Here is a 27,489-nt window from a genome sequence, read left to right on the forward strand (position 1 = left end):
GGTCTGAGGGCTGTTCTCAGCTGTTTCCAAAGCTGCAGCACTGCACTGGCTGACTAGATGCACGGTGGGAATCCAAGTAGAAGCACAAACCTAAAGGCCTTCTTCTAAGAGTCTCTTGCCATCTACAGGGGAACACCCTGTGGACAAAGTTTTATTCTTTATGGAAACAACGTCAGTCCCCATTACCCTTTGTCCTCGTCCACAGCAAAATAAATAGCTGCTTCCTCAGAGCTGTGCCGCAGTCCTGTGTGGGCTGGGGAAGAACAGAACATGCCAGAAGGTCTTAGGTCCTGAGTCCGAGTCAGTCGTCTTCATCCTCTGAGTCTTCTGAGGACTCAGGTGCGCTCTCTGGCAAGTCGTCATCGCCCATCTGCTGGAACCTGCCTGACTGTGCATCCCACATATATTTAATGGTCACCTTGAATTCGGCCATCTCATACCCAAAAAGCTTCTGTAAGAGGCAGACGGATGCAGAGGAAGAAGGAATGTTACCAGAAGTGCAGGCCAGGGAAAGCAGCAGTCCCTCCCGCCAGAGCCCTGGAGGGCCAGACTCACCAGGACACGGGCCTGTTCTGGGGTCAGTACATCACCCTCCTTGCATACCTCGTAGTCGGACAGCAGGGTCACCACACCTGCAGGTGAGTGCCCCAAGTTATTTTTGGCACAGAGGCCTACACTGTACTTGCCACGATTGCCCCGAGTTGGGAAGCTCATGGTGGCTGCTGTCCTTCGCACAGCTCACTTCAAAGTGAATGGCCACCTCTTCAGTGGCCCTTCAGTGCTGTACTTTGGCTGTGATGTGCTCCACTTTCACCTAAGCTATGAGCTGGGCGCTCAACCCCATTCTCATGTGAGAAAATAGAGGCCAGTAGAAGTAACTTGCTCAATCAGGAAGGGGTGGGCCTGGAGGCCTATCGTCCTGGGCTCTAGGCTGTCACCTTTCAGCTCTGGGGTCTGTTCGTACCTCTCTTGAGGGCAGTGGGCAGCCCCAGCTGCCTCAGCTGTGGCTCCATGGAGTGAGGGAACTGCTCCAGGGGCCCTGAATCCAAGCTCACGGTGAAAGTTGCTTTGTTACCAGCTCGGGCAAAGTCCATTTCTGTGTATTTCGTAAACCACCTTAGGGAAGCAAGAAGTGATGAGAGGGGATGTTTCTGAGCCACTCACCAACTGAAATTGAGTCTCCCAGCAAGTGCCCAGTAGCTCTAGGCCTCCCCAGGCCCATGGCCAGGCTGGACCACTGTGCCGGAGAGGACAGAGACATCTCTGATCACGGCCCACTGCTCTAAATAAGAGGCTTCCAGGATCAGTTCGAACTCCACACTGCCACACGGGACAGTCCCTTCATTAGTCCTGGAATCCTCTCACCTTCTCTTCCCCTTCATTCCTCATGGAGACTTACTCATTGACCTCTTCCTTCGTCCGGTTGGTAAAAAGGAGGCCAACTTCACCCCTCAACTTCTTACTGACCTATAAATCAAAAGTGAGATCAGTTTTTCTCTTGGGGATACTTCCGCCCATCAGGGGACATCTGGTAATGTCTAAGGACATTTTTGGTTATGGAGGGGATGACACACAAGGGTATGATTCCCTGGGTCTGCAGGTTAAGGGAGAACCCAGAGCTGTAAGCCAGGCCTGGCCATCCTGACCCACAGGTAGGCCACGTGGCTGTGGTGGCACATGGGAGCAGTAGGAAAAAAGACAGCTGGCCTTAGCCCCTCCCAGTGAGGGTCAGGGACTCACCTGGTGTAGGTTGTCTTTGTACTCATCAGACGGGCTTCGACCCAAGGCTACCATCATCACCTTGTTTTTGCCAAAGAATATCCTACCAAGAATGAGGAGGACGTGAAAGGAAGTATCTCACTTCTCCCTCCCTCAGTCAAATGCATGCAGCTCTAGATCCCAGGATCCCAGTGAGCCCAGACACAGGTGTGTCCAGAGGCTCCCACTTTTCCATGGAGCCCACCCACTCTGTCCCCAGTTCAGGGTTCCTTCCATTAGTTTTCCACTTGTGGAACCTGATAGGCAATATTTTGTAGCCAGGCCACCATATGCATCATGTAACAATCTCTCCCAGACTGAATAGAACTGGTGCAGCAGTTGATCGACCCAAGAGCCATCTGCCAGATGGCCCCCACAGCTTCATATTGGTCACAGTCTGTGGCGGATGCCACAGTGACATTCTAAAATTGCATGATGCTCAGAGTCCCAGGTCAAGGACAACTTCTCACAAAGGAAGCAATTCTCAAACATCCTCTGAGGAATTACCAAGTCCTGTCCCCTCATTGTTCTAGCCCTCATGTTCTAGCTCAGCATAAGACCAGTTTTAATGTTTAAAAAGTGCTCAGCAGTAAAGGTGGCACTTTGTCATTGTTAATGTGCCATCAGTGTGACCCTGGGACACAGAGGGGTCAGACACTGTTCTTATGCTCTGGCCAAGAGCAGCCTGGCCCCTCTTCACTCAGCAGGACCCTCCCCTGCCCACTCACCGGCTGTGCTTCCAGGCATTCCGGATGTCCTTCAGCTTGCTGTTCCTCATGTTGGCCACAGAGAAAATGAAGAGGTACTTGTATGTGTCCACACATTTCCGAAGCTGTGGGACAATTCACGAGGCTCTGGAGTTTAAGAGGCACTGTGGGTTGGGCAACTCTGCCTCAGATGGGAAAGAATCTGCTCTAGGCCTTTAATCTGGTTGTCTCTTCACTGCCATTACTGACACTAAAGCCATGAACCTACAGGGGAAGCTGAGCCATAGGTCTAGATCCCACATCTGTCCTTGGTGTCTAAACATCTGCCCTCAATGGACAGGTTCCTCCTAAATGGAAACATTGGTGCCTCATTATCTGCTGATAAGGGGAGCTGGCTCATCTGCACTGCTCTGCTAGTAATGCCGAAGCCATCAAGACAGGTGCTTCCATTCTTAATGGATGGAATCTTTGTGCAGTAGGTGACTCTGCTCTCAGCTACCTTGTAGCCTGGGGTTGCTAGGTCAGCCTTACTAAGTTTCAGTTACCTCAACTGTAAAACAGCAGTAACATCATTTAGTAGTCACTATATGTCACAGAGATCTGAGGAGGAGGGTGTAGAAAAAGGCATATGAAACAGCATAGTGCAGGGCACATGGTAAGATTTCTATCACAGTTGGAAATCCTCACTCCATAAGTTTTTATTGGTTTTAGTGTTGCTGCTGCTTGTCGGAGGGAAGGGCAGGTAAACAGTATGCTTCCCTAGCAAAGTCCAATTCCTACTTTTATAAACTAAACATATTACCCCCCCCCCAATAAAAGCAGTACACACTTACTTCTTCTATCAGGTTCTGTTTCAATTCTAAGCCTTTCTTGGTGGTTTTCGTTAAGAAAACTAATGCAAAGAAGAAAAAGAGATGTGAGAGATGAATCTAGGCACTCTGGAGACTTACTTCCTACCAGCCTTGGTGGCTCAGCTGGACCAAGCCAGTCCAAGTGAAGGCAGCGAGGCTGTGGCTGTCATCATTTCTGGCATACAAGGCCATTCCCGGGGTCCATGGTGTGCTTACTTTCCAGTGTTCCCAGGTCTGGAGATCCCTGGCTACATCCTCAGTCACTTACACAAACCAAATATTCCTTGGCCCCTTAAGCTAACCCCGAAATCTACTGCAGCATGGGGGCAGGGCTTGCCCCTAGTGTTGAAGTGCTCTCAGTGGCAGCCTGAACCTGCTGGCCTAGACAGGCTTCTTTCTGTTCTTAGCCATGGTGCACAGAAGCCACTGATGGCTGGCTCATGCTGTGGAATGGAACCTGGGTACCGTATCTCTTCTATTGTATGTCTGCATTTCAGTATTGCAACTTAGACCTATGGATGCGGTATTGCCTCTCTGGAATGGGACAAGTGACTACTGTAAAAATACCTGGGCCCAATTTGCCCCCAGAGTTTGGCATTTGCCAGATCTGGTAGAATTCCTTCCACAGAATCAAATTAATCCACAAACTCTTACTCTTTTCATTGCTGCCTCCTGATCCTATCTTCCTTAGGCTATTGTCAAATGTTACCAGTTAAAGTTAAACTACACTCTTCCTCTATTCAAGGTCTAGGATGTCTATCCTTTTCACAGGGAGTGAAAGCCAATTCCTTACAAAGACCTTTGAAGCTTTGCTCTCCCTCCCTCAAGTCTATTTTGATCATTCTGCTCCAAACATACTGGCTCCTTGTCCCAGAACATGTCAGCTATGGCCCACTTCAGGGCCTTTGCACCTTGTGCTCCCTCTACTTTGAACAACCTTCTAGGTAACTCCACAGGTCTCTCACCTCCTTTCCTCAGGTTTCTACTCATTTGTCACCTCATCAGACAGATCTTTTCTGACTACTTTTATATGAAATAACATTATTTTCATTTTTTTACCTCACTTTCACTCTGAGACTCATCACTGACACACTGTATTTACTCAAGGCGGGGGCACAGTGCTAGGCCTTTCTTGTTTTAACTTTTCTATCCTTCATCGCCTACAGTGTCAGGCCCCTAAATATTTATTGAATGTGCTAGAGATGCAGGGTGAGATACATGGCACCATTCATCGTAAAGGTGGGCTAGGAGATGCTCTGCAAACCTGGAACCGAGGAACCAGCCCTATGTATACCAGAGGATAAGCATTCCAAGAGGGACTGCAGGTGTTAAGAGCCAGACGCGGGAACAAGCCTGTGCTGAAAAAAATGGGAGCAGGGAGGCAAAGGCAATCAAGGAAGATGAGTTGGGGCTGAGGTGGAGAATGTGTGCTACAGCGACAATCGAGCGCAATTTGGGTGGTTGGGAATTGTCTCTCGGCCCCGTAGGGCTGGCAAAAGCACTAGAGGCCAAGTAAAAACCCCGGACCCGTCCAGGCTCTGGTTCCCCCCGGCGGCCCCGCCGCTCCGAACCGTCTCACCCAACTCGCAGAAACCGTGGAGCTCTTTACGGAGGCCCAGACGCTCCACTCCGTTACTCCATCTATCTGAAGCCCCCACCGAAAGCCAGGCGGTTAGCCCAAGAGATTCCCACCGGCTCCCGACATCCCTTCGCCCACCTTTCTTGTCGCGCTTGGATTTGGGCATCGCGCTGGAACCACGTGCGGCGGAAGAAGGCGGTGTGGCTCCTTAGGACCTCGGTGGCGCGGGGGCCTCTGGGATGGCCCTCGGGGGGTGTCCTCGTGAGCGCCTGACCCAATCTGAGCTGGTACTCGTCTCTCCGGGCCGCCGCCTGCTTTCTCCCGTGTCTGCAGGAAAACGACCTAGGAGCCTCGGCCGCTTCCAAGTTCCCTAGGGCCAACAAAAGCCTCTCGCGCGGTCGCAACTCTATGGTTCCGGGAGGCGGGGCCTGCGGCCTGGTGCATGCTGGGTCGGCGGCGGACGCCTCGGGGCTTCAGTCATGGCGTCGGTGCTGTGTTCCCGGCTCTGGTTCTGGGCTGTGCTGCTTGTCCCTGCGGCCGCGGTTTATGAAGACCAAGTGGGCAAGTTTGATTGGTGCGTACGTGGGGGGCTTGTTCGGGAAGGAGGTGGCTGTTTTCCAGAGTCGTTTCCTGTCTGGTAAAAGGAGGGAGGTTACCATGGAGCAGGTTCGGCTGCATAGCTTGCTGCACCCTGTGCAAAATGAAAACGTGGGATCCTTGTTCACAAATTAAGAATTTAAAGATTTTAAGACTTCGACCGAGGAGTATTAAGCCAGTGTTGGGGAGATCTTCTCAGCTGATATTTGTGTGACTGTTGAAGCTGGCTGTGCTTTGGGGTTCTGGTTTGAGTCCCTCCTCCCACGCCTGGTCTTGTTTCTTCGACTGTCAGGTTTCTGGTCTCCAGGGTGTTAGAGGTCACCAGCCCTCAGTGAACTTGCTATCCTTCTCGAACTGGCTGGCGTCAGTTGGTCATATGAACTAGGGCTGGTTCTAAGTCCTGTATCGAGTCCTGTTTCGCCTCCTGTCATCTGAAGGCGGCCCAGGGCTCAGAGAATGGACGCCGCAAACTCTCATTAGCCAGAAGGTGCGATGCGTTCACTCTCATCTTCTTTAACACTCTTGCTTTTTGCTTTATCCATTTTTCCACTTAAGGGTTTTGTGATCTTGGGGAAGTAACTTAGCCACTCTTTGCCTTGGCTTGTCTGTCAAATGGGTTTATTAATTGACCAGTAGTTCTTACAATATTGTGAGGATAAATGAGATAATCCCTTTAAAGTACTTAGCACAAAATCTGGCTCATTGAGTGCAATCAATAATTATTACTAGGCTGGGGATTTAGCTCAGTGGTGCCGCTCCTTGCCTCACAAGCGCAAGGTCCTGAGTTCGATCTCTGGTAGCCCCCAAATAATTATTATTACTATTTACATTTTATCCATCAGGTCCTCAGGTATCTCCTCTTCTGTGAAGTTTTTTTTTTTTTTTTTTTGTCTCAGATAGCTTGATGTATTTGTTGAGTGCAACTAAAGACACAAAAGAACTTTTTTTTCCCCCTAAAGGTTACTGAAGTTAGAAAGGAATGTTGTAGTGTATGCTCATCAAAGGTAGGCCTGTGTGTCTCCTTTTGTAAGCTGACTGCCTACTCCCACTATCAGTGAGTATAGAGAAGACTAACTTTGTTCTAGTGGGGTTTAGGCTAGGGGCCTTTCCCCCCCCAGACAGGTTCTCATTATGTAGTTCAGGCTGGCCTTGAATTCACTTATATAGCCCAGGCTAGCTTGGAATTCACAACAGTCCTCCTGCCTCAGCCTCCCCAGTGTTGGGCTTGCAGACATATGCCACAACACCTGGCCCTCAAGGGCTCTTTTAGGTGTCACTTACCTTGAGTAAACATGTGCTTACATTTAGTTGGACAACTATTTCTCATCTATATGGAGGTAATTCTCTTCTTTGGTTCCCTTTGCTTTTGACTCCATTGTGTGGAAGTCTTTTCTGTCAGATGTCCTCAAAACATTTCTTAGGGATAATATAGGTGTGATGGTGATAACCCAGTGATTTGTTGTTTTGCAGGTCATTTTGTGCAGTGATTACTTTTTCTTTTTCTTTTTTTTTTCTTAAATTATTTTATTGGTACATTTTAGGTATACAACACAATTACATTTCTCATTGGGAACTTGTATCTTTACATGATGCCTCTTGGTTCTTATTTACAGTTATTACTTTTTCCTTGATGCTCTCCTGTGCTTTTCCACAGGAGACAGCAGTATGTTGGGAAGCTCAAGTTTGCCTCCTTGGAATTTTCCCCTGGATCCAAGAAGTTGGTTGTGGCCACAGAGAAGAATGTGATTGCGGCATTAAATTCTCGCACTGGGGAGATCTGTAAGTGGGCTGTGTAGACTGGTTGGCTTCTGGGTGAGAAGGCTGATTGTAGTGAATCTGAGTGGCCTGTGGCTTGTCATGCCTACCGAACTGATTCTCAAGTTACAGACACATTGGCCAAAAGATTTCTTTCTTAGTGGATTCTGATAGTTTGGGTTTTTTTTCAGTCTTGTCATCTTTGAGTATTTAATGTTCCTATAACTGGTCTTTGTAGTGTATTCTTTTAGTCCTGAACATTTTTAAATACTGTAAGATATTACTGAGCCAGGTGTGGTAGTGCACACTTGTAATCCCAGCGCTCAGGAAGCAGAGACAGGAGGATTACTTTGAGTTCGGGGCCAACCTCAGCTACATAGTGAGTTCAAGACCAGCCTGAACCACACAGCAAGACCTTGTCTTAAAAAAAAGATATTGTTGCATAGCACTTTATTCTATTTTATAGTAAAGGCTCAGATTCCCTCCTCCCTCTTAGATTTCTGCTACTAGCTGGGTTGTTAGGTATTAAAATCATAGAATGGAATTTGTAATCACTTTTTTTTATGAATCAGATGGGTTTTGTTAATCTTGTAATTGTTTACATGCCCAGTGGAGTGGTAGTGGGGACTGGAGGTATAGAGGCCTCAGATGGGGACATAGTGGCCCCTTCCAACCCTTCCTCTCCTCTCATTACTCAGTGAATGGGACTAGATCATGATCTATTAGCTGTACTCCTCTTCTCCTCTAAATAAAATTGGATATTGCTGTCCAAATAGAGATCTCTTCAGCCCTCTCCCAGTCTTCTTGGTCATGGAAATGTCCATAGTCATGCCTGCTTTCATGTCTTCCAGTGTGGCGCCATGTTGACAAAGGCACGGCAGAAGGAGCCGTGGACGCCATGCTGCTCCATGGACAGGGTAAGCAGAGGCATGGTGGGTCTCCGGCTGCCACCCTCCCATTCTTTGGCTCCCTTGTTTGTACCACATCTGATAGGAAAAGGGAAAGGGTGCTACTGACGGGTGAAGGACAGGCACCCTTTAAAGTCTGTTTGCTTTTCTAAGTCAGAGGTGAGGCTATTCTGGGTGGACTCTAGGAGGTGACAGAGCAAGTTTGGGAAATGACTTTGCCATCATCTTTTCTCTTCCAGATGCAATCACTGTGTCCAATGGAGGCCGCATTATGCGCTCCTGGGAGACTAACATTGGAGGCCTGAACTGGGAGATAACCTTGGACAGCAGCAGGTAGGGGAAGAAGCTGTGTTCCATCTTGGCTCACTGAAAAGCTCAGCTGGGGCACACCTTTGCACGAACAGCAATCTCAGGCCTTGTGAGGAGGCAGAGAACATCAAATGCCTGATCTTGATGTGCTCGAGGTTATGGAGAATGTGTCTTTCCTCAGCCAGTGTTTACTGAGCACCCCTTAGATCCCGAGCTCTGAGCTAGGTGCAGAATTTATTCTTTCTTTTCCTAATTTATTTTATCTTAGTTTTTTTCCCCTTTTTTGCACTTTATTTATGTCTGGGTTTCTCATACAAGAGAAACCATGTGATGTTTAAGCTTATATGTCTGATATATTTCACCTATAATTATGGTCTCACGGTGTATTCATTTTCTTACAAATGACTCATTTATCATTCTTACAGCAGAGTAGTATTCCATTGTGTGTGAATACTACATTTTCTTTACTCGTCTGTTGATGGACATACAAGTTGCTTCCAAGATTAAACTGTTACGAATTGTACTGTTATAAACACAGATATACACGTATTGCAGTAATATGTCTTTAACTCTTTTGGGAAGCTACCTAAAAAGGGAATAGCTGGTTCAATGGTCTATCTTTATTCCCTCCCTTCTTCCTTCCTTATTGTTTTTTGGATATGTAGCCCAGGCTGGCCTCGAACTTGCAGGAGTCCTCTTGCTTCAGCCTCTCAAGTGCTGGAATCATCCAGTTTAGGACTGGAGTTTCCATTTTTAGTTTTTTGCTGAATCTCCATAGTGATTGTACTAGTTTATATTCCTACCGATAATGTAAAAGAGTTTCTTTTTCTCCTCCCTATACCCTTGCCAGCACTTGTTATTCTTTGATTTCTTGACGATGGCCATTCTTTCTGGAGTAAGATGGAATCTCATTGTTGTTTAATTATGCATTTCTCTAATGGCCAGAGATATTGACATTCTTTCTGCCTTCAGGTTTGTTTTTTGGTACTGGTGATTGAACTCAGGACCTTGGGCTTGTGAGGCAGGCACGGTGCCACTGATCTAAACCCCCAGTCCTAATATTTATATTAGGTTTAATCTTTTTTTTTCTTTTTGACATTCTTTCATGTATTTGTTGACCATTTGTACTTCTTTCTTTATTTTTCTCCCCGGTACTGGGGATCGAACTCAGGACCTAGTGCTTTTGAGGCAGGCACAGCACCACTGAGCTAAATCCCCAGCCCCATTTGTACTTCTTTTGAGAAGTGTCTATTCATTTCAGTTGCCCGTTTTTTGATTGGATCTTTTAATTTTGGGGGTATCTAATTTTTTTGAGTTCTTGTAGATAACTTTTTTTTTGGTACTGGGGATCGAACTTGGGTCCTGCCTGCAAGGCAGGCAGTGGAACCACTGAGCTAAATCCCTGGCCCTTTGGGTTCTTAATTCTAGGTATTAGTCTTCTGTTCGAGGAATAGCTGGCAAAATCTTCTTCCCATTCTGTAGGTTGTCTCTTCACTCTGTTGGTTGTTTCCTTTGCTATGCAGAAGCTTTTTAATTTGATATGATCCCTTTTGTTGATTCTTGATGTTATCTCTTGTGTAGTTGGGATTCTGTTCAGAAAATCCTTGGCTATGTCACTATCTTCAAGAGTTTTACCTATTTTGCAGAAGATTGTTTTTGTTTTAATATTAAATGTTTGATCCATTTTGATTTTAGTTTAGTGGATGGTGAGAGATATGGGTCTAGATTCAGTCTTCTGCATGTGGATAGCCAGTTTTCCCAGCACCAATTTTTAAAACCTAGCGTGCATAAGGTTGGTTAAAATACACCCAAATCATAACTTATGCTCCTTGGCACAAAATTTAATCTTTTTTGGGGGGAGCGGGGAGAGGAGGAGAAGAAGGTTGCTTGTGCTTTATTTTCACATTTGTACTTTTCATGTTCTTAAAAACCAGTTTATAGGAAAATATAAAGACAGAATAAATAAATTAGATGATTATTCACATTGTAAAGAGATTTTCCACAGGGTTCCATTAAATACTGAACTCCCTTAGGGCACTGAATTTAGGATGTGATTTAGATGCAGCTTTTCAGGAATACACTTCTTGTATAAAGTGGGGTACACCCATATATTCATCTTAATTCTCCTCCAAGGACAATCCAGCACTTGTTCCCATTCAAAGGGCAAGAAACAAACAGTCCTTATTAAGGAAGTCAGTGGCTCCATAAACTACTCCTCACCTTTCCCAAGAGCAGAGGCTTTGAGGAATCCAACCAACAAAGAAAAAGACCCAGGGCTGGGGATATAGCTCAGTAGTGCTGCCACCTGCCTTGAAAGTGCAAGGACCTGAATTTGATCCCCAGTACCAAAAACAAAATAAAAAGACCCACATGGGGACACAGTCCTTCCACTATCTCACACCAACGCTCTTTCTAAACACCAGGGATCTGCTTCACCTTGGTTCAGGCAAATATGAGTGGAGGAGCAGCATGTACAAGATTGAGAGTCTACATAGGCTACAAATATGGCCTGTGGTAGAGGAGGAAATTCAAAGAAACCTTCCCAAAGACTTTGTACAAATGTATACTGGGTAAGGAAAGGCTCCTAGATGTCCACCTACAACAGAGGGAGTACAACTGCTAGTTGTTTGAAAGACCATGAGAATCAAGGATCCTTTCCACCTCATCCTTGTGCTAATTAATATTAATTGGTAAATCACCTTAATCCCAGAGAGCAAAAATAGGCGATTGGGGAACTTAGTCCCACAAATTGGTGGCAGTCAAGGAGAATACCCAGTAGAGGATCAAAATGGTCACATTCTAGGTGGCTTCACCGCTCATACCAGCCGGCCAAGTTGCAAATGCTCTGGGGCTGGTCCCCAGCAGTCTGCACTGCCTGGCAGGCCCTGCACCAAGGCTCGTCCCAGAAGGAGGTGATGTGGATCGTGTACCTCTGGCGCCAGTGGAAGTAGGTACACTGCCAGGTTGCGGTAGAGGAAAAGCAGGTAGGCAGCGAGGGAAGAGGCACTAGGGAAGTCGTCCATGTGGATGAAGGAGTCACAGGGCACAAAGTGCTAGTAGTTGGCACGGTTTGGGCCTAGAACCACCGGGACCAACCCGGCCAGCAACGAGTTGTGCCAGAGCTTTTCAGTAATATAATCCAGGTGCTGAGAGTTTTCAAAAGCCAGGTAGAACTTGTAGTGGGCCACGGTGTTCAGAAGCCCGCTGTCGGGCACAGGCCGCCCAGGCCCGCCGCGGCGGAACACGTCAACCAGCAGGTGCTTGCTCAGCCGGTGGTAGTAGCGGACCCTGGCCTGGCGCTCATGCCAGTGACTCACGACCCAGCCCACCAGACCTTGTTTCCGGGCCAGCAGCGGGACCAGACCCATGGGGTGGTCGCCAGGGTGTCTCCTAGGATAAAGGTAGCTGTAGGGCATGAAGATGTTGGGGTCGGCCCGTTGAGAAAGCGTCCAGTTGAAGAGGTTCCCAGTCAGGGCCCGCAGCCCCAGGAGAGTGAGAGGGTGACTGGAAGTTCACCCACACCCAGCACTGGCCCGGGGGTCATCTAACACGCGCAGCAGCAGCTCGTCCGCCTGGACCTGGGCACCCCAGGGCAGGGGCCAGTCGGGGGGTCCCCACACCAGGTCGCGGTGGTGGAAAGCACCGCTTGAGCCTTTCGGTAGGCCGCGCGGTCAGTGAGCAGGCGGCACCCGCTGATACTGAAGCGCAGCCAGCAGTTGGGGGCCGGCCTCAAGGCCCGGCCGCTAGCCCCTAGCTCTCCCACCACAGCAGCACGCCCACCAGCCAGCGCAGCGGGGCCGAGGACGCCCAGGGAAGCTGTCCCCAGCAGGTGTAGGCTGCCAGCGCAGTGCACATCAGCCCAGCGGCAGCCAGCGCCTAGGCGTTCCGGGGCAGCCCCCGGCCTCTGAGCCGCCCGCTGGCCAGCAGTCTCCACTGGGCCCTCGGAGCGCGCGGGCACAGCCGCTCGCCGAGCGTCTCGAGCCGGGAAGGGCGCCTTCGGCTCTCGTACTGCCCCTGAGGCTCGGGCCGTCTCCGCCGGTTGCCCACGAAATTTAATCTTACGCCATCTTTCCTCCAGTGTTTGTTTTTGGCCTTTGTCAAAAATAAGATGGCTGAATGTTCCCAGGATTGTTTCTGCATCCTCTGTTCCATTCCATTGATCCATATGTCTGTTTTTGTGCAAGTATTATGCTGTTTTTATCACTGTAGCTTGGTGATATAACTTGAAATCTGGGCTTGTGATGCCTCCTGCTTTGTTCTTGTTTCTCAGAATTGCTTTTGCTATTCTGGATCTCTTCTGGCTCCGTATAAGTTTTTTATTGTTTTCTCTAGTTCTGTGAGGGCATTATTTATTCTTGTACTTGAATGCTTTTCCTCATCTTACTATGTGACCTTTTCCATATTCCTTTTTTATTTTGGAGACAGTATCTTGCTATGTAGTTCAGGCTGGCCTTGAACTCACAGTGATCCTCCTGCCTCAGCCTGGGATTACACCTGGCCATGTTCTAGGTCTAAGAACATAATATAAAACTTTCCATGTTTTTATTTTTGAGCAGCTTGAGTCACTGTTTTCTCTTTGCTAAGGTTGTTTAAGTTACAAGGTTTTTGGTATTAGCTTATACATCTTATGATAATAATTCACTCAGTAAAGACTTGGTTCCCATCCTGTAGGGCATATGAATGTGAGATGGCTCTGTTATCAAATTCAGGGGAGGTGGGCATGTGGCCCAATGATGACAGCATTGCCTGATGGGTGTAGGGTAGAGAGTTGATCTGGTTGTTAAGTTTTGGTGGAAGGAAGGAACAGTCCTTAGGAGATTTGAGGATTCAGGGAGGTAGTGTGGCTCAGTGGTTGCAACGCAGACTCTGAAATTGGCCAAGTTTGACGTTCAGGCAATGTGGCAGTGGTGAGACTATGCTCTAGCCTGAGGCCCTCACCCCTGTACCTGTGCTCAGTTTTCAGGCACTTGGGCTGGTAGGCTTGCAGGAGTCAGTGAGGTACATTGTGGTCCTGAAGAAGACAACTCTCGCCCTCCATCACCTCTCCAGTGGGCACCTAAAGTGGGCGGAGCATCTCCCAGAAAGGTAAGACTGGCCTCTCCCAGGCTATGGGTGCCTCATTCTATTTCCTGTGAGCCCCTCATTCTCCTTGAAGGTCCTGCAGCATTTGCTTGGCCAGGTCTCCCTCATGTTGGTGGTGTGTATGGTGTGTTGTACTTGGTGGATTTGGACCCCTGTGCAAACGCTGTGGCTACACTGCAAGTGTCCTCTGCAGGAGGAAAAATTCTTATACTGGGGCACTAGAGCTGGCCAAGGATGGGAGCTACTTGCATGTTCATGGGCATGGTAACTTGGGGCTTTTCAACATCCAGTTCAAGTTAGATTGAGTCTTTCATTCATATTAATAAATAGAACAAAGAGAATGGGAGGAAAGGAGGGGTAAGGGAGGAAAAGAAGGAAGGAACAAAGGAAGGAAGGGAGGGACTCAAAAAGCCCCTAGGGTAGGGGCTGAGTGAGGCTTGAGAGGGATTTCAGAGGTCCTGATGGTGGAAAGTATTGAAGCTGGGAAGGAACAAGAGGAGGGAAAGGAAAGGATCTCCTTGGACCACCCATGGCCATTTTCAAAGTTTAGGCAGGGATCAAAAGTCAAATTCCTGTGGGGCTGGCTGGGAATTGTAGTGTACCTGACCTACCTCCAGGGGGCAGCCTTAGCTGATGGGTAAGTGGGTAGGCCTGGAGTTGCAACTCTAACATAAGGAAAGCTAGAAATCTGATTTTTTTTTTTTTGGTACCGGGAATCAAACTCAGGACCTTGTGCTTTCGTGGCAAGTGGCAGAACCACTGAGCTAAATCCCCGGCCCTAGAAATCTGATTTTTATGAGTAACCTCAATTCTAAATGTTGACAGATATTCAAATTAAAAACAAAAGCAAAGCAAAGATGTGGCTCAGTGGTGCTGTACTAGTGACACCTAATATGAGAAAGGGTCTGGGTTTGATCCCCAACACTGCAAAAAAACCCAAAATCAACCCCCCCTCAAAGCCCCAAAAGGCTGGACAATGTGATCCCCCCCCTATAAACCCAGCTACAGGGAGGTTGAGGCTGGAGGATCACATGTCCAAGGCTAGCCTGGGCATCTTAGACTCTGTCTCAAAATAAAAAATAAGGAGCCAGGGATTTAGCTCAGTGGTTTCACCGCCTGTCCCGCAAGCACAAGGACCGAGTTCGATCCCTGGTACCAAAAAAATAAAAAATAAAAAGGGCTAGCGATGTAGCTCAGTGGTAGAGCACCACTGGCTTCAACCCCTAGTACTGAAAAAAACAAAACAAAAGCAAAACCCAAAACTGTGAATTAAGCAATACCTGTTTGGGTATGAATACCTGTTTGTGACATCTGGCAAAGGCCTGGCAGCCTGATTTTGGAAGATCCTGTAGGATGTTCCTAGCCACAGGTTAACGCTGTGGCCCCTACTCTTTCTTCCCTCTCTTAGTGACAGCATCCACTATCAGATGGTGTATTCCTATGGCTCTGGGGTAGTGTGGGCCCTTGGCGTTGTTCCCTTCAGCCATGTGAACACTGTCAAGTTTAACGTGGAGGATGGAGAGATTGTTCAGCAGGTATGGGAATGCATCTGGCTTGGGAGCTTTGTGAATGGGGAAGGGAGGGATTGATAGAGTACTTATTTGCACTGGGGCCAGAGAACTTGGATCAGCAGATCAAAAGTGGTTTGTGGTTCCTGATTCTAGTCCCTTGCTGCTGTCTCATCCACATTGCCATGTATTTAAGGTACTTACATTTGCATGAAGTGCTCTTCTATGATGTCTGAAAAATTGTATAGATCTGGTCACTGCCCTTAGGTATTTTCTAAGCACTATTATAAAGTAATTATAGAACATCATATAGTAGACAAACATAGTAGAGAAATACTTACCTGAAATATGAGGTACTTGCAGTTACCTAGTACATTTGTCTAGTGACCAGAAAGAAAATCCTGACTTTTCTCCATCTTTGGAGGCTCTTGGAAGGTTGTTGAGGGTTGGGGCAGTAGGAATCCCTTTGGAGCCAACCATGAAAAGCCTTTGAGCTTAGGACCCTCCTGGCATTGTGGTCGTAATGCTGTTAAGGGGCTGAGAGGGGATATAGAAGTCCCTCGGGAACCTCATGTTCTGATGTCATTCCTGTAGGTCAGGGTTTCAACTCCATGGCTGCAGCGTCTCACTGGAGGCTGTGGTTTGGTAGCAGAGGCTGTCCTGGTGTGCCCTGACCCTAGCTCACGCTCTCTTTATACTTTGGCCCTGGAGACGGAATGGGAACTTCAGCAGATCCCACTGCAGGTGAGAAGCTGCAGCTGCTTTTCCTGGCCCAAGGCATTGCCTGCAGGGCTCAGAATGGTCAGCACAGTTCCCCTGGGGGTCTTTCTCCTGGTTTTGTGGCTTCCTTTTTTAGCTATGCAGTCATGGAGAAAAGAACAGGCCTCTGGCCGATCTGGTATTGGGGAAATAGGCCACTGTGCTTTGGAGAAGCTGAATGGGAGCTTCTGGAGCTTCTGCCCTGGTTTAATTATGTCTCCTGGCAAAGGGGACAGAGGATGGACGCATAGGTGCGTCAGTGACTGGTCAACTGCCTTCCCTAATCCTAATCTGTCTTGTCTCTCTCAGTCTCTTGACTTAGAATTTGGAAGTGGATTCCAGCCTCGAGTGCTGCCCACACAGCCCAACCCAGTGGATCCTTCTCGGCCCCAGTTCTTCCTGCAGTTGTCCCCAAGCCACTATGCCCTGCTACACTACCACCAGGGAACTCTGAGTCTGCTCAAAAACTTCCCCCAGGTAACTGCAGGCAGCGTGGTTGCTAGGTTGTAGGAGGGTCTGGCCAAGACAAGGACCCTAGGAGGCAATGTTTTTAAATCTGGAGAGATTTACTTGTAGATTGATGCTACCATTCCATGAGTGGCTTGAGAGGGGTACTGTGTCACAGCAGGAATGCAACAACCCTTTCCCCCGAGTGTTACAGAGATCTTCAGAGGAAAACTTGCCTTCCTTGGGGATCACAGAAAAATGGGGATGTCAAAGCCCTGCTGTGTATACTCAGTGCAGCATGGAGTTTAGGGTGATCTGTGCCTGTGTTAGAGGGAGTGGAGAGTTTTGTTAGATGCAACAAGGACCTCCTGTGCTGAGATGCCCTGGCTATCATTTCCAAAGTTGGGAGCACTTTGAACTCCAAGGCCAAGAGACCTTCCCAGGAGAGGTGACCATCTGGAAGGCTGCTGGCTAATATAGGCCTCATCTGGGAGTTGACATTCTGCTTCCCCCCAGACTGCCCTTGTGAGCTTTGCTACTACTGGGGAGAAGACGGTGGCTGCAGTCATGACCTGTCGGAATGAAGTGGTGAGTACTGAGAGTAACAGCCAGCATATGGCGTTTTCCTGTTGAGAACCCTGAGTCAGAAGTCTGGGTGTATTTGCCAAGTGAGGTAGAACGCGAGGACAGGAGGCTGTTGCAAGTTGAGTCAGTCCTCTCCTTACCTCTAGAGCTTTGTGCACATCCTCTTTCTTCCCAGGAAGGAGACCTCATTTTGGTGACTGGGGAATGGCCCTTTGGCTGAATTTTCTCTTGTCCTTCTTTTCTCCTTAGAAACCTAGCAGTTCTGAAGATGGGTTCATGGGGAACTTTGTGGAGAAGTCCAGTGCACAGGTAGGTGTGGTATAGGCAGTGTGCCAGCCCTGGGGACACAGGAGATACCTTGAGAAAGCTGTAGAGCAGCTGAGGCTAGTGGGTCTCTTCAAGTTCTCTGTCCTGAGTGGTGCCTAAGTGCTGTGAACTAAATAATGTTTCTTTTCACCCCTTTTCATGGTGAAAGGAGGACGAGAGTCCTTAGAATCTGTTCCTACCCATGTTCTTCCCTGGGCCTCAGTTTCCCCGTTTCTCTGGGGATCCTGGCTGGCAGAGCTGAGTGGTGGTCTGTGCATTTGCACTGAGGCAGAAGCGTGAGGCTCTGGCTAGAGCTTTGGACTTCAGCTGTGGTTTCAACTTGGCTTTGGCTCTCGAGCCTCCTTTTCTTCCTGTCCTTGCTCAGGATCTTACCCTTCTTTTGAAATCTCTTCTGCACTCTGCTTCCTGGCTTCCTTCTAAAGCAAGTGTAGTAATCGTCATTTCCTTTGTTTACTCAGGTACCTCATTTTTCTTTCTTAGGATTTAGCTTTCTTTTTTTATTTTCCTTTACACATATTTCCCTTTCTGGTCCTTCTCTAGGATATTTGCACTGAATCTTTGCACATTGTTTGGGGGAATTTGGGGATCCCTCTAGTTCAGTGGTCCCCAACCTTTTTTGGCACCAGGAACCAGCTTCATGGAAGACAATTTTTCCATAGATGTAGGCAGGGGGAATGATTTTGATATGATTCAAGTGCCTTACATTTAATGTATACTTTATTAGATTAGATTTTTTTTTTCCAGTACCAGGGATGAAACTCAGGACCTTGCACTTGTGAGGCAGGCGCAGTGCCACTGAGCTAATAAATCCTGGCCCTAGATTAGATCTTTATAAGGACTGCATCCTAGATCCCTCACATGTGCCGTTCACAGTAGGGTCTGGGCTTCTATGACAATCTATTGCTGCCATTGATCTGATAGGAGGTGGAGCTCTGATAGTGATGGGAGCGATGGGGAAAGTGATGGAGACCACCTCTAAATACAGAAGATTTGCTTGCCTGCCACTCAGCTCCTGCTGTACCTGGTTCCTAACAGGCTGTGGGCCAGTACCAACCAGGGTTGGGAACCTCTGCTGTACTTGACCACGCTGTGTGTTCTCCCAGGACTCACTGGCTTGCTTCAACCAGACCTACACCATTAACCTCTACTTAGTGGAGACGGGTCGGCGGCTGCTGGACACCACAATTACGTTTAGCCTGGAGCAGAACCATACTCAACCTGAGCGAGTGAGTCAGAGCATTTGCCTCAAGAGTCCATCCTGTGGGCTTCTCGCAATGGGGCTTTTCATCCTCAGGGCTAGGTCACAGTTTGGATCCTGGATAAAAGCCCTCTGGACATGGGTTCTAGTTCTTCCTGAGCCATCAACTGATCATAAATAATAGGAAAAGCAGCTATGGCCTGTGCCTATGTATCACTGTGTGCCAGGCAGAGTGCTCAGCTTTGTGCTTGTGCACTAATTGATGGAACCTTCTCAACAGTCTTGTGATTGTTACTGACCTGGTTTTACAAATGTTACCGTGGCCCAGTGGCATCTGATACCCTATCCAGAATCACAGCTAGTAAGACATGTTGCTGAGGTTCAAGGTCACAGCTGTGTAACTCCACGCCTGCACTCATAATCCTACCCAGAGTCTCTTTAGGGTTATGGAGTTGTGTTTCTTAGCCTCTGGGCTCTGGCTTCTTTATCCCTAAAATGGAAAGTCTAGTCCTGGCCTCCTGCTTGTATCATGGAGCGGGACTGGGGCTTGGATGGATATAATACTAAGTACTCAAGTTTCTTCATGGACAGGTCCGAGAGAGCTCAAGACTCTTGTTGTGTTGGCTTCAGAAAATATTCCTAATCTTATTGTCATCCAGATAATTGGTGTATGTTTAGCTGTTAAATAATGACATGACCGCTAAGAACTCCAAACACTTTGAATCTTAGGAGCTGGGGCTCTGAAAAGCATCTGGATTCTCACTGACTGTTTGGCTTATAGCTATACATCCAGGTGTTCTTGAAGAAGGATGACTCAGTGGGCTACCGGGCCTTGGTGCAGACACAGGACCATCTGCTACTTTTTCTGCAGCAGCTGGGTGAGTGTATCTTATGCAACCCATTTGTATTTCAGCCTGCCCCACATGCTGGTTCTGGGGGGCGGTGGACAGGCTTCTAGGACAGCCTCAGGTGGAGTATACTGTGCATTTCTTTCTTTCTTTTTTTTTTTTTTGTACCGGGAATCGAACTCGGGTCCTTGTGCTTGCAAAGCAGGCAGCTAAACTACTGAGCTAAATCCCCAGCCCTGCATTTCTTTCTTTTGAGCCACATGTCACTTGCTTTTGAGTAAGTTCTTAGGATTTTTTTTTCCCCCTCTAAAATTCTTTATTTTTTTTTATTGGTACATGTTTACAGTATATAATGATTTTATTGTGGGGAGTTGGTACATGTACATATCTCTATTCTTTTTGGATCCCTTCCTCCTTCCCCCAAATTCTTAGCATTTTAGAATAGGGTCTGAACTTTCCTCACCTTACCTATTGATTCTAGCCTGTTGTTCTATTTTTTTTTTTTTAAACAGTCTCACTGTGTAGTGCAGGCAGGCCTCAAGTTCACTATGTAGCCCAGGCCTCGAACTCATGGTGATCCTTCTGCCTCAGCCTCTCAAGTGCTGGGATTACAGATGTGTGCCATCACGCCTGGCTTGTTCTGTTTTTATATGAGAACTGATCCCTGAGCCACCTAGCAGAGTCTCTTCAGAAGGTAGGAGAGGCAGGCTGAGCTCTTGTCCACTGGTTTCCTGCAGCAGGGAAGGTGGTGCTATGGAGCCGCGAGGAGTCCCTGGCAGAGGTGGTGTGCCTGGAGATGGTGGACCTCCCCCTGACAGGGGCACAGGCAGAGCTGGAAGGAGAATTTGGCAAGAAAGCAGGTATGAACCCACGGGGGCTGGACTGCAAAGCTGCTGGAGGGGGTTGCTAGTTAGACACAAGAGATACCCTATGGTGTCCCTGGCTTCCTGGGCACAACCAGTTTGCAAGTCTGTTCTAAGTAAGGCGGTGAGTTTGTAGTGCATTTGTGTCCCTGTGGTTTATGTAATCATTTTTTCCAGCAAAGGAATGAACTCTGAGTCCCTCTAGGGAAGGATATTGAGGCAAAACAAAAAACTCCTTAACTTAGTATGGTAATAGCTGTCATTACCTGAGTGCCTAAAAGTTGTCAGGCACTGTGTCAGGCATTCCACCCATTGTCCCCAAAGCAACAGCCACATGTGCCTTGGGAGACAGGACCGTATTGATCTGTTAATTCTAGAAATAGCCCAGTGCACTCTGAAGCCAGCCACAGTCCCAGTTCCCTGATGAACTATATTTACTCCACTCTGAATCCATCCTGCTTCCCCCATCCCCTCCATCCATTGATCCAGCCACCCAGCAGGTAGTTAAGGGCCTGCCTGGGCCGTGAGCCTTGCTAGCATCTCACATTTTCTTAAGCCAAGGATTAATTTGACTTTACTATTTGTTTCTGCTGCCTGGATCCAGCAATTCAAGGTAAAGCCTGCTTCTTGCTGCCTTGTTGCTAGTTGGCTGTCCACATGACTAGCATTTGGTTGTTTTTTCTGACTTGAGATACATACCACACGTGTGTGAATTGCTCTGCTTATGACTTGTCCTCTCTACTGGTCACTTCTCTTCCTTGAGCTGAGGTTGATGGAAAATAGATAAGCAAAGGTACTACTTATTAGTGAGCACTTAGCCTGAACCAGGCATTGTGCTCAACCCTGTATGTCCATCATGTGATCTGATCTTTGTAATAGCCCTCTGGGTTACATGTCCTTTTACAGATGAAGAAAACAAAAGCATCAAAGTTAATTATATTTCCCAGGGTCACACAGTAGCAAGGAGTGGAGCTGGGATTTTAATCCAGCCATGCAGACTCCAGAGAGCCTCCTCCTTTTACCATGTTACCTTGGGTCTGTCATCAAGTCTGGCCTGGAGATGGAGATTTGGAGGGTGATGGCCTAGTTAATGGTGATGGCCTTAGTTAAGGGATGGAGGGAATGATGACCCTGTGAATGGGTTGCAGGTAGGACTGTTGGGTACAGATTATAGCTGACAAAGTAGGCATGAAACAATGAGAAATAGAAGCACCCCTTTGTGATACATGTGCCTCTGCACTCCCACACCCTCCTGGCTTTGTTGTGGCACCCAGAAGCCTTCCTTTGCCATGCTGGATGTGGGGTTGTGGTGGTGACATTCACAGCATGGCTGCATCCTGCATGGCCAGTCCTTGACCTCTTAGTCTCCCTTTCCTAAAGATTCCAGTGAAGCGAAATCATAAGTGCCAGGTAAGGGGTTTTGGAAGCTTGTGCATGGTCATACCTCAGTTTGAGATTGCTGGCAGCAGACAGACTGCCTCTGGGGCTTGGCGCATAGAGTATAAGTGATCAAAACGCTCTACAGGAGAGGGACATATCTCTCCTTGGGAAAAGCATGTGCCTCCTTGCTGGACACCCAGTCTGATGCAGAGTGCGTTACCATTTCCTGACACCAGACGGCCTGCTGGGGATGTTCCTAAAACGCCTCTCGTCTCAGCTCATCCTACTGCAAGCGTGGACTTCCCACCTCTGGAAAATGTTCTATGATGCTCGGAAGCCCCGAAGTCAGATTAAGAACGAGATCAACATTGACACCTTGGCCAGGGATGAATTCAACCTGCAGAAGATGATGGTGATGGTAACAGCCTCAGGCAAGGTATAGCTATGAGCCCCAGGTACCAGACCTTCTGAAGTTCAGGGAGTGGGAAATAAAAAACTTGGTAGGGGATAGTAGTGCTGGTTCTAGTTTGCAAAGATAGAACCAGTTGTTTGGCTTTTCTTTCTAGTCATGAGCCAAGTATTTGTTTATCTTGCAGCTTTTTGGCATTGAGAGCAGCTCTGGCACCATTCTGTGGAAACAGTATCTACCCAGTGTCAAGCCAGACTCCTCTTTTAAACTGATGGTCCAAAGAACTACTGCTCACTTCCCCCACCCCCCACAGTGCACACTCCTGATAAAGGACAAGGTGAGGCCTTCCATCTCTGACTTGGGCAAGCCACAGTGTAGCCTTTTTGGTGTTTTGCAATTCACATTTCTTCCAGGCCTTTGGAATTATGTGAGTCCCTGAGGAACATTCAAGGGTTAGGACTCTTGTTTCTTCCAGTTTCTTGCCTGGGTGGAGGAGCTATCCAGTGCTAATGCAGAGTTAATCAAAAGCAGGTTTCACTTCAGCCAGCTTTCTTTCCAGTCATAGGCCATTGTTGGTAGTTGAGTGGCTCTTTTCTCTTTTTCTCTAGGAGGGGGAGCAAGACACAAAACTTTACATTCTTGCCTCCCAGAATTAGAATGGATTTTGTGGATCCATTCTATTACTCGGGAGGGGCCTTGGTAGACACTCTTCTGGAAAGGCCATTGTGGGGTTACTGAATTGTACTTGACCTATTTATTTATTTGCAGTATTGGGGATTGAATCCTTTGGACTGAGCTACATCTCCACCTCTTTTTATTTTTTATTTTAAGGAAAGGTCTTACTAACTTGCTCAAACTGGGCTTGAACTTGTGATCCTCCTGCCTCAGCTTCCCAAAGTGCTGGAATTACAGGTGTGCAGCATCATGCCTGTTCTTTGTTAGGTCTGGAGCCAGAGACAGTTTGACTATTCACCTGAAGCCAAGAACTTAATTTTTCCACAAAGAGGGCAATAAATAGGGAATTCCTCCCAGTTGAGCTGAAGTCACAGGTTTCCTGGTTTACCCTTAAGATTGGTGTTCTTTCTGTGTTTGCCTGCCCATTTTAGGAAACAGGAATGAGCTCTCTGTATGTCTTCAATCCCATTTTTGGGAAGTGGAGTCAGGTAGCCACCCCGGTGCTGAAGCGCCCCATCTTGCAGTCCTTGCTTCTCCCAGTCATGGATCAAGACTATGCCAAAGTCTTGCTGTTGATAAACGATGAGTACAAGGTACTGTGTCTTCAGGAGGGTTGAGAATTCAGGCGGAGGTGGCAGGGGATGGGTGGTCAAACAGGTGGCCAACCAGAGGCAGAGTTTGGACTGCAGTAGCACATGTGTGCGCTGGCCCATCCCCCAGAGACATGACTGCTGTGGCTGCCCTTGTGAACCCTCAGGTTCTTCACAGACCTCAATTGAAGCCCTAAGTGGAGTCCATTAGACTGTATTTCCTTTGAGATTTGCTGTTTTATTCTTAAGGGACTCTTTGATGAGGTAGTAATGAATGCTGGGAAACTGGGCTTAGAGTCATGGACTTTGCTTTAACCCTTTCCTTGGGCTTTTTGGGTTTTTAAGGTCACAGCTTTTCCAGCCACTCGGAATGTCTTGCGACAGCTACATGAGCTTGCCCCATCTATCTTCTTCTATTTGGTGGATGCAGAGCAGGGATGGCTAAGTGGATATCGGCTTCGCAAGGTAGGTGTGGGGAGACTCTGGCCAAAGCAGTGACTGAACCTGAGTGCACTGAAGAAGGAACCTTGGGGAACAGTAGTTCCTGTGCTCCTGGATTGTGTGGTTAGAGTTTAGAACAGAATCTGCAGGACAGCAGTCATCAGAGTTAAGAGCAAGTTATTGTCTGAGAGATTTGCTTTGGCTGGTGTGTTCCCTCAGCCCTGATAAGATTGTTTAAACTGGGTGGACATGTGTCATGTTGCAAACCATCCCGTTCCAGCCTTGTCCCCTGACAAAAACTCCTATACAGTATGTTGCAAAATGTTTTTCTTGTACGTCTTTGTTCTCATGTCCTTGAGTTGCAAATGAGTATTGGTTACTGTTTCCCTGAGGCTCTCTGATACCCAACAAATGGCTCCTCTGAGTGCTCAGTGATTGAGTTAAATTTCGCCTCTGACTAATCTTTCTCATCCTCTGCACAGCCACAGTCGCACACTGACAGGTAGGGAAGGGGCGCACTGGCAGGAGTCTTTGTATGGGGGATGTGAGTGTTTCTTGGTTATTTAGCAAAGATACGAACCATGCTGCTAGTCCTGTAGTAAACTTAGGTCAGCATAATCCTGCTGCCTGTTGGTCATGTGTTCTTGTTGTTGGGCAGATACTCCGTGGCACACATGGCAGTAGGTGCCGTAGATAGAGCACTGCATAGTGGCCCATGTCTGCCCACATGGCCTTTTCATCCACACTCCTTTCCTGTAGCCCAGGGAAGGGGCATTTTCTTCCTCTCAGGAGGATGGAAAGTAGCAATGAGGGTTGAATGAAGAGTTGTATTTTTTGGGCCAGGTGTGTAGCTCAATGGTGCTGTGCCTGGCTGGCAAGCTCAAGGTCCTGAGTTTGATCCCTAGTACCAAAAAAAAAAAAAAGAGTTGTATTTTTACACAAAGATGCTATTGACAGGGTCTTGATAGCATGTGTGCTTTGAATTTAATTTTAGGTATGGAGTTGGTTTGCTCTGATGCTGACACACTTGAGCCCAGCTCTGGCAAACAGTGATACACACTGGCTTGGAAGTGCCAGGGGGCTAGCCTTGGCCTTGCTAGCAGGGCTCAGTAGAGGCCTACTGTGTGGTTGCACTCACCAGAAAATCCTTCCCTCCTATCCTGTAAGGCCTTTGAGAGGCAAGACTGCACAGAAGTGTGTGATGAACTTGGAGTCAGCTGCCTGGGCTTGTAGTCGAGCTTTGTCACTTACTTTGTAACCTGGGGCATACTTACAAGTCTCTGGTGCTCTGTTTTCTTGTCAGTTAAGATGGTAACAGTACCTATGTCATAAGGTTGCTATGAGAGTTCAGTGAGTTTTATGTGTAAATCACATAAAATCGTACCTGACACATGGCAAGTGCTACCTGAGTTTGAGCTGTAGTTGTTTTGAAGATGCATTGCCCTTTCCTGACATTTAAAATTTTTTTTTTTTTGTGGTACTGGGATTGAACTCAGGACCTTGCGCTTTCAAGGCAGGTGCAGTGCCACTGAGCTAAATCCCTGGCCTTTCCTGACATTTTTATAGCAGCTAATCTTTAGCATAAACAGCATAGGAAATTGTCTGCCCCTAAAACATTCTTCATCCTTGTAGGTGAAAAACACCCTTTCAGATCATAAAAAAGAGACCTCACAAGAGATAGTTCATTGTAGATGGAAGGGAGCAAAGTGGATGTAGGCATCGTGAATCAGGGGAGTCCAGAAGATTTCATCCAAGTCAGCAGTGACCAGTGGGGAGCAGGCAGCAGAACTTTATGCAGGGCCCAAACCAGGGCCAGGCTTCCAGTCTGACCTCTAGCAGTGTTGCTGCCTGTCCACTCACTTGGCGACCTTATTCTTGTGGGATGTTTTTGTGAGTTCCCAGGTTTTCTAAGAAAGTTATGGCAAAGAATGTTTATTTATTTATTTATTTATTTATTTATTTATTTATGGTACTGGGGATTGAACTTGGGTCCTTGTGCTTGCGAGGCAGATGGTGGAACCACTGAGCTAAATCCCCTACCCAAGAATGTGTATTTTTAAAAATTAGTACCATTTTTATTTTAAAATTCACATAACTAATACATGAATCTTCTTACTATAAAAGATTTCACTCATACGGAGGTACACAGTCAAGATGTGGGAAGACCCTTGTAGTACCATCGCTGGCTAAATCCATCAGCCATTTGCCATGCCTTTCCCTGTCATTTCTGTTCATTTATTTAAGTCCTGGAGATTGAACCCAGGGCCTTCACACTGAGCCACATCCCCAGCCCTTCCTTTTTTTATTTTGAGACAGAATCTCGCTAAGTTGTCCAGGCTGGGCTCAAACTTGCGATCCTCTTGCCTCAGCCTCCCAGGGTGCTGAGATCACAGGTGTGCACCACTACACCCAGTCTTTCTGTGAATTTGTAACCATGTTAGCAGCTGTATGGATACATACATTTGTGTCTTATAAAATTATTTTCTTGCTCAAAGGGAATTGACCTATGTTTATTTATTTATTTAGGTTCTTTGCTTAGTACATTTTCTTGTCTCAGTATTTTGTTCAGAACAACCCCTCTGTGGAACTGGAGATTGAATCCAGGAATACTTTACCACTGAGCTACATCCCAGTCCTTTTTATTTTTTTGTTTCTTTGAAACAGTGTCTTTTACTAGGTAGTTCTGCCTTAGACTCACTGTATAGCCCAGGCTGGCCTCAAACTTGTGGCAGTCCATCTGCCTCAGCCTCTTGAGTGCTGAGGTTCTAGGCATGTGCCATCAGACCTGGCTGTATTTTATTTTTAGTTAGGGTCTTGCTAAGTTGCCCAAGTAGTCCTCAGGCTTATGCTCTTCCTGCCTTAGCTTCCCAAGTGCTGAAATTACAGGCATGTGGTATTGCCTCTGGTTTAGAAACCCAGTTTTTATTAGAGTAAAGTACACAATCATGAGGTTCAGTGAACCTTCTATACACTTGTGTCCATGGCAGGTCAGGAAGCGAAGCACTACTAGCATTGCAGAAGGCTCTGGGCCGCTATCCTGAAGGGTACCATGTATCTCCGTAGTATGGACAGAGAATGTGTTGAACAGTTAGTGTTTTTCCTGTACTGACAGAACCATGTAGGAAATGTTTGAAGGTCCCTGCTAGCTTAGTAATCACCATTGGCCATGGTGTACAGGTACGCTAGATTTTATTTATAAATGATGAGTTTTCCTTGGATCCTTCCTCCTCAGATAAACAATGGGATACTGTTGAGTATTCTTTTCCTGTCTTGCTGGTTTTAGTATCTTTCTTAATCAAACTGAGAGTTCTAAACTTCTTCATAAGCCAGAACTATATTGTTATTTTTCTAACAGTTCTGGTCTTACTCCTTCTGGCACAAAGGCCTCAGATGCTAAACTGTTGGACATGTCATTTACGGCTGTCTCAGGTCTGTGTGTGCCCTCCTGTTCACAAGTGCTTTTGCCCTTGCCCTAGGATCTCACCACTGAACTGAGCTGGGAGCTGACCATTCCCCCAGAAATACAGCGGATCGTCAAGGTGAAGGGGAAGCGCAGCAGCGAGCACGTCCATTCCCAGGGCCGGGTGATGGGGGACCGCAGTGTGCTCTACAAGGTATGGCACAGCTGTTGCACAGAGCAATTAGGGTTTGAATTTTGGCGCTAGGATTTTGTAGATATATGATCATGGGCAAGTCATTTAATCCCTTGGAACCTTAATTTATTGTCTGAGAAGTGGACTTTTTTTTTGGTAGTAGTGGGGACAGAACCCATGGGCTCCCTCATATTAGGCAAGTGCTCTGCCACTGAGCTACACCCTCAGCCTGGGCATAACGCATTCCTATTGTATAGTTGTTGGAATGATCACAGGAAATACTCATGCTTTGCCCACTGCCTGGCATATGTATGGTAACT

The 27,489-nt window shown here is 47.3% G+C and overlaps 2 protein-coding genes and 1 pseudogene across 3 annotated transcripts in view; 1 reads left to right on the plus strand and 2 right to left on the minus strand.

Annotated features, from left to right (window-relative positions):
- Positions 1–99: 99 nt before the first annotated feature.
- Mrto4 (MRT4 homolog, ribosome maturation factor) lies at positions 100–5,221 on the minus strand. Of its 2 annotated transcripts, none has more exons than XM_004850423.4 (8): positions 5,034–5,221; positions 3,299–3,357; positions 2,487–2,590; positions 1,741–1,822; positions 1,400–1,467; positions 965–1,116; positions 556–632; positions 100–451 (listed from the first exon to the last, which is right to left on the minus strand). In XM_004850423.4, exons 1-8 carry the CDS (start codon positions 5,059–5,061, stop codon positions 302–304), a joined length of 720 nt encoding a protein of 239 aa, XP_004850480.1. In that variant the 5' UTR covers positions 5,062–5,221; the 3' UTR covers positions 100–301. The 2 variants fall into 2 exon arrangements, with proteins under 2 accessions (XP_004850480.1, XP_087071232.1); XM_087215106.1 differs by having other exon boundaries at positions 4,896–5,061.
- Positions 5,222–5,338: 117 nt separating this feature from the next.
- Positions 5,339–27,489, plus strand: part of Emc1 (ER membrane protein complex subunit 1) — a 33,123-nt gene continuing 10,972 nt past the window's right edge. Inside the window, exons 1-18 of the mRNA XM_004850419.4 lie at positions 5,339–5,469; positions 7,147–7,271; positions 8,099–8,164; positions 8,395–8,488; positions 13,421–13,549; positions 14,955–15,081; positions 15,649–15,798; positions 16,123–16,290; positions 16,777–16,848; positions 17,095–17,154; positions 18,276–18,398; positions 19,152–19,248; positions 19,956–20,078; positions 21,698–21,897; positions 22,058–22,207; positions 22,977–23,138; positions 23,481–23,600; positions 27,053–27,190. Of these exons, the coding sequence (XP_004850476.1) occupies positions 5,375–5,469; positions 7,147–7,271; positions 8,099–8,164; positions 8,395–8,488; positions 13,421–13,549; positions 14,955–15,081; positions 15,649–15,798; positions 16,123–16,290; positions 16,777–16,848; positions 17,095–17,154; positions 18,276–18,398; positions 19,152–19,248; positions 19,956–20,078; positions 21,698–21,897; positions 22,058–22,207; positions 22,977–23,138; positions 23,481–23,600; positions 27,053–27,190 (2,199 nt within the window). The 5' untranslated portion in view covers positions 5,339–5,374. The remainder of the gene's footprint in view (positions 5,470–7,146; positions 7,272–8,098; positions 8,165–8,394; positions 8,489–13,420; positions 13,550–14,954; positions 15,082–15,648; positions 15,799–16,122; positions 16,291–16,776; positions 16,849–17,094; positions 17,155–18,275; positions 18,399–19,151; positions 19,249–19,955; positions 20,079–21,697; positions 21,898–22,057; positions 22,208–22,976; positions 23,139–23,480; positions 23,601–27,052; positions 27,191–27,489) is intronic.
- LOC110350458 (alpha-(1,3)-fucosyltransferase 4-like) lies at positions 10,332–12,843 on the minus strand (annotated as a pseudogene).

Source organism: Heterocephalus glaber, unplaced genomic scaffold (genome assembly GCF_053883595.1).
Source record: "Heterocephalus glaber isolate CG9 unplaced genomic scaffold, H.glaber_assembly_v1.0 deba00001452, whole genome shotgun sequence".
NCBI lineage: Eukaryota > Metazoa > Chordata > Mammalia > Rodentia > Bathyergidae > Heterocephalus > Heterocephalus glaber.

Bases quoted from the DNA above. Each gene is read 5' to 3' on its own strand.
- Mrto4 (XM_087215106.1), bottom strand. From the start codon at position 5,061: ATGCCCAAATCCAAGCGCGACAAGAAAGGTGGGCGAAGGGATGTCGGG. The intron at 1,823-2,486 runs GTGAGTGGGCAG...CATTCTTGGTAG, and splicing joins AATGCCTGGAAGCACAGCCG to GATATTCTTTGGCAAAAACA. The intron at 1,117-1,399 runs GTAAGTCTCCAT...TGCTTCCCTAAG, and splicing joins ACGAAGGAAGAGGTCAATGA to GTGGTTTACGAAATACACAG.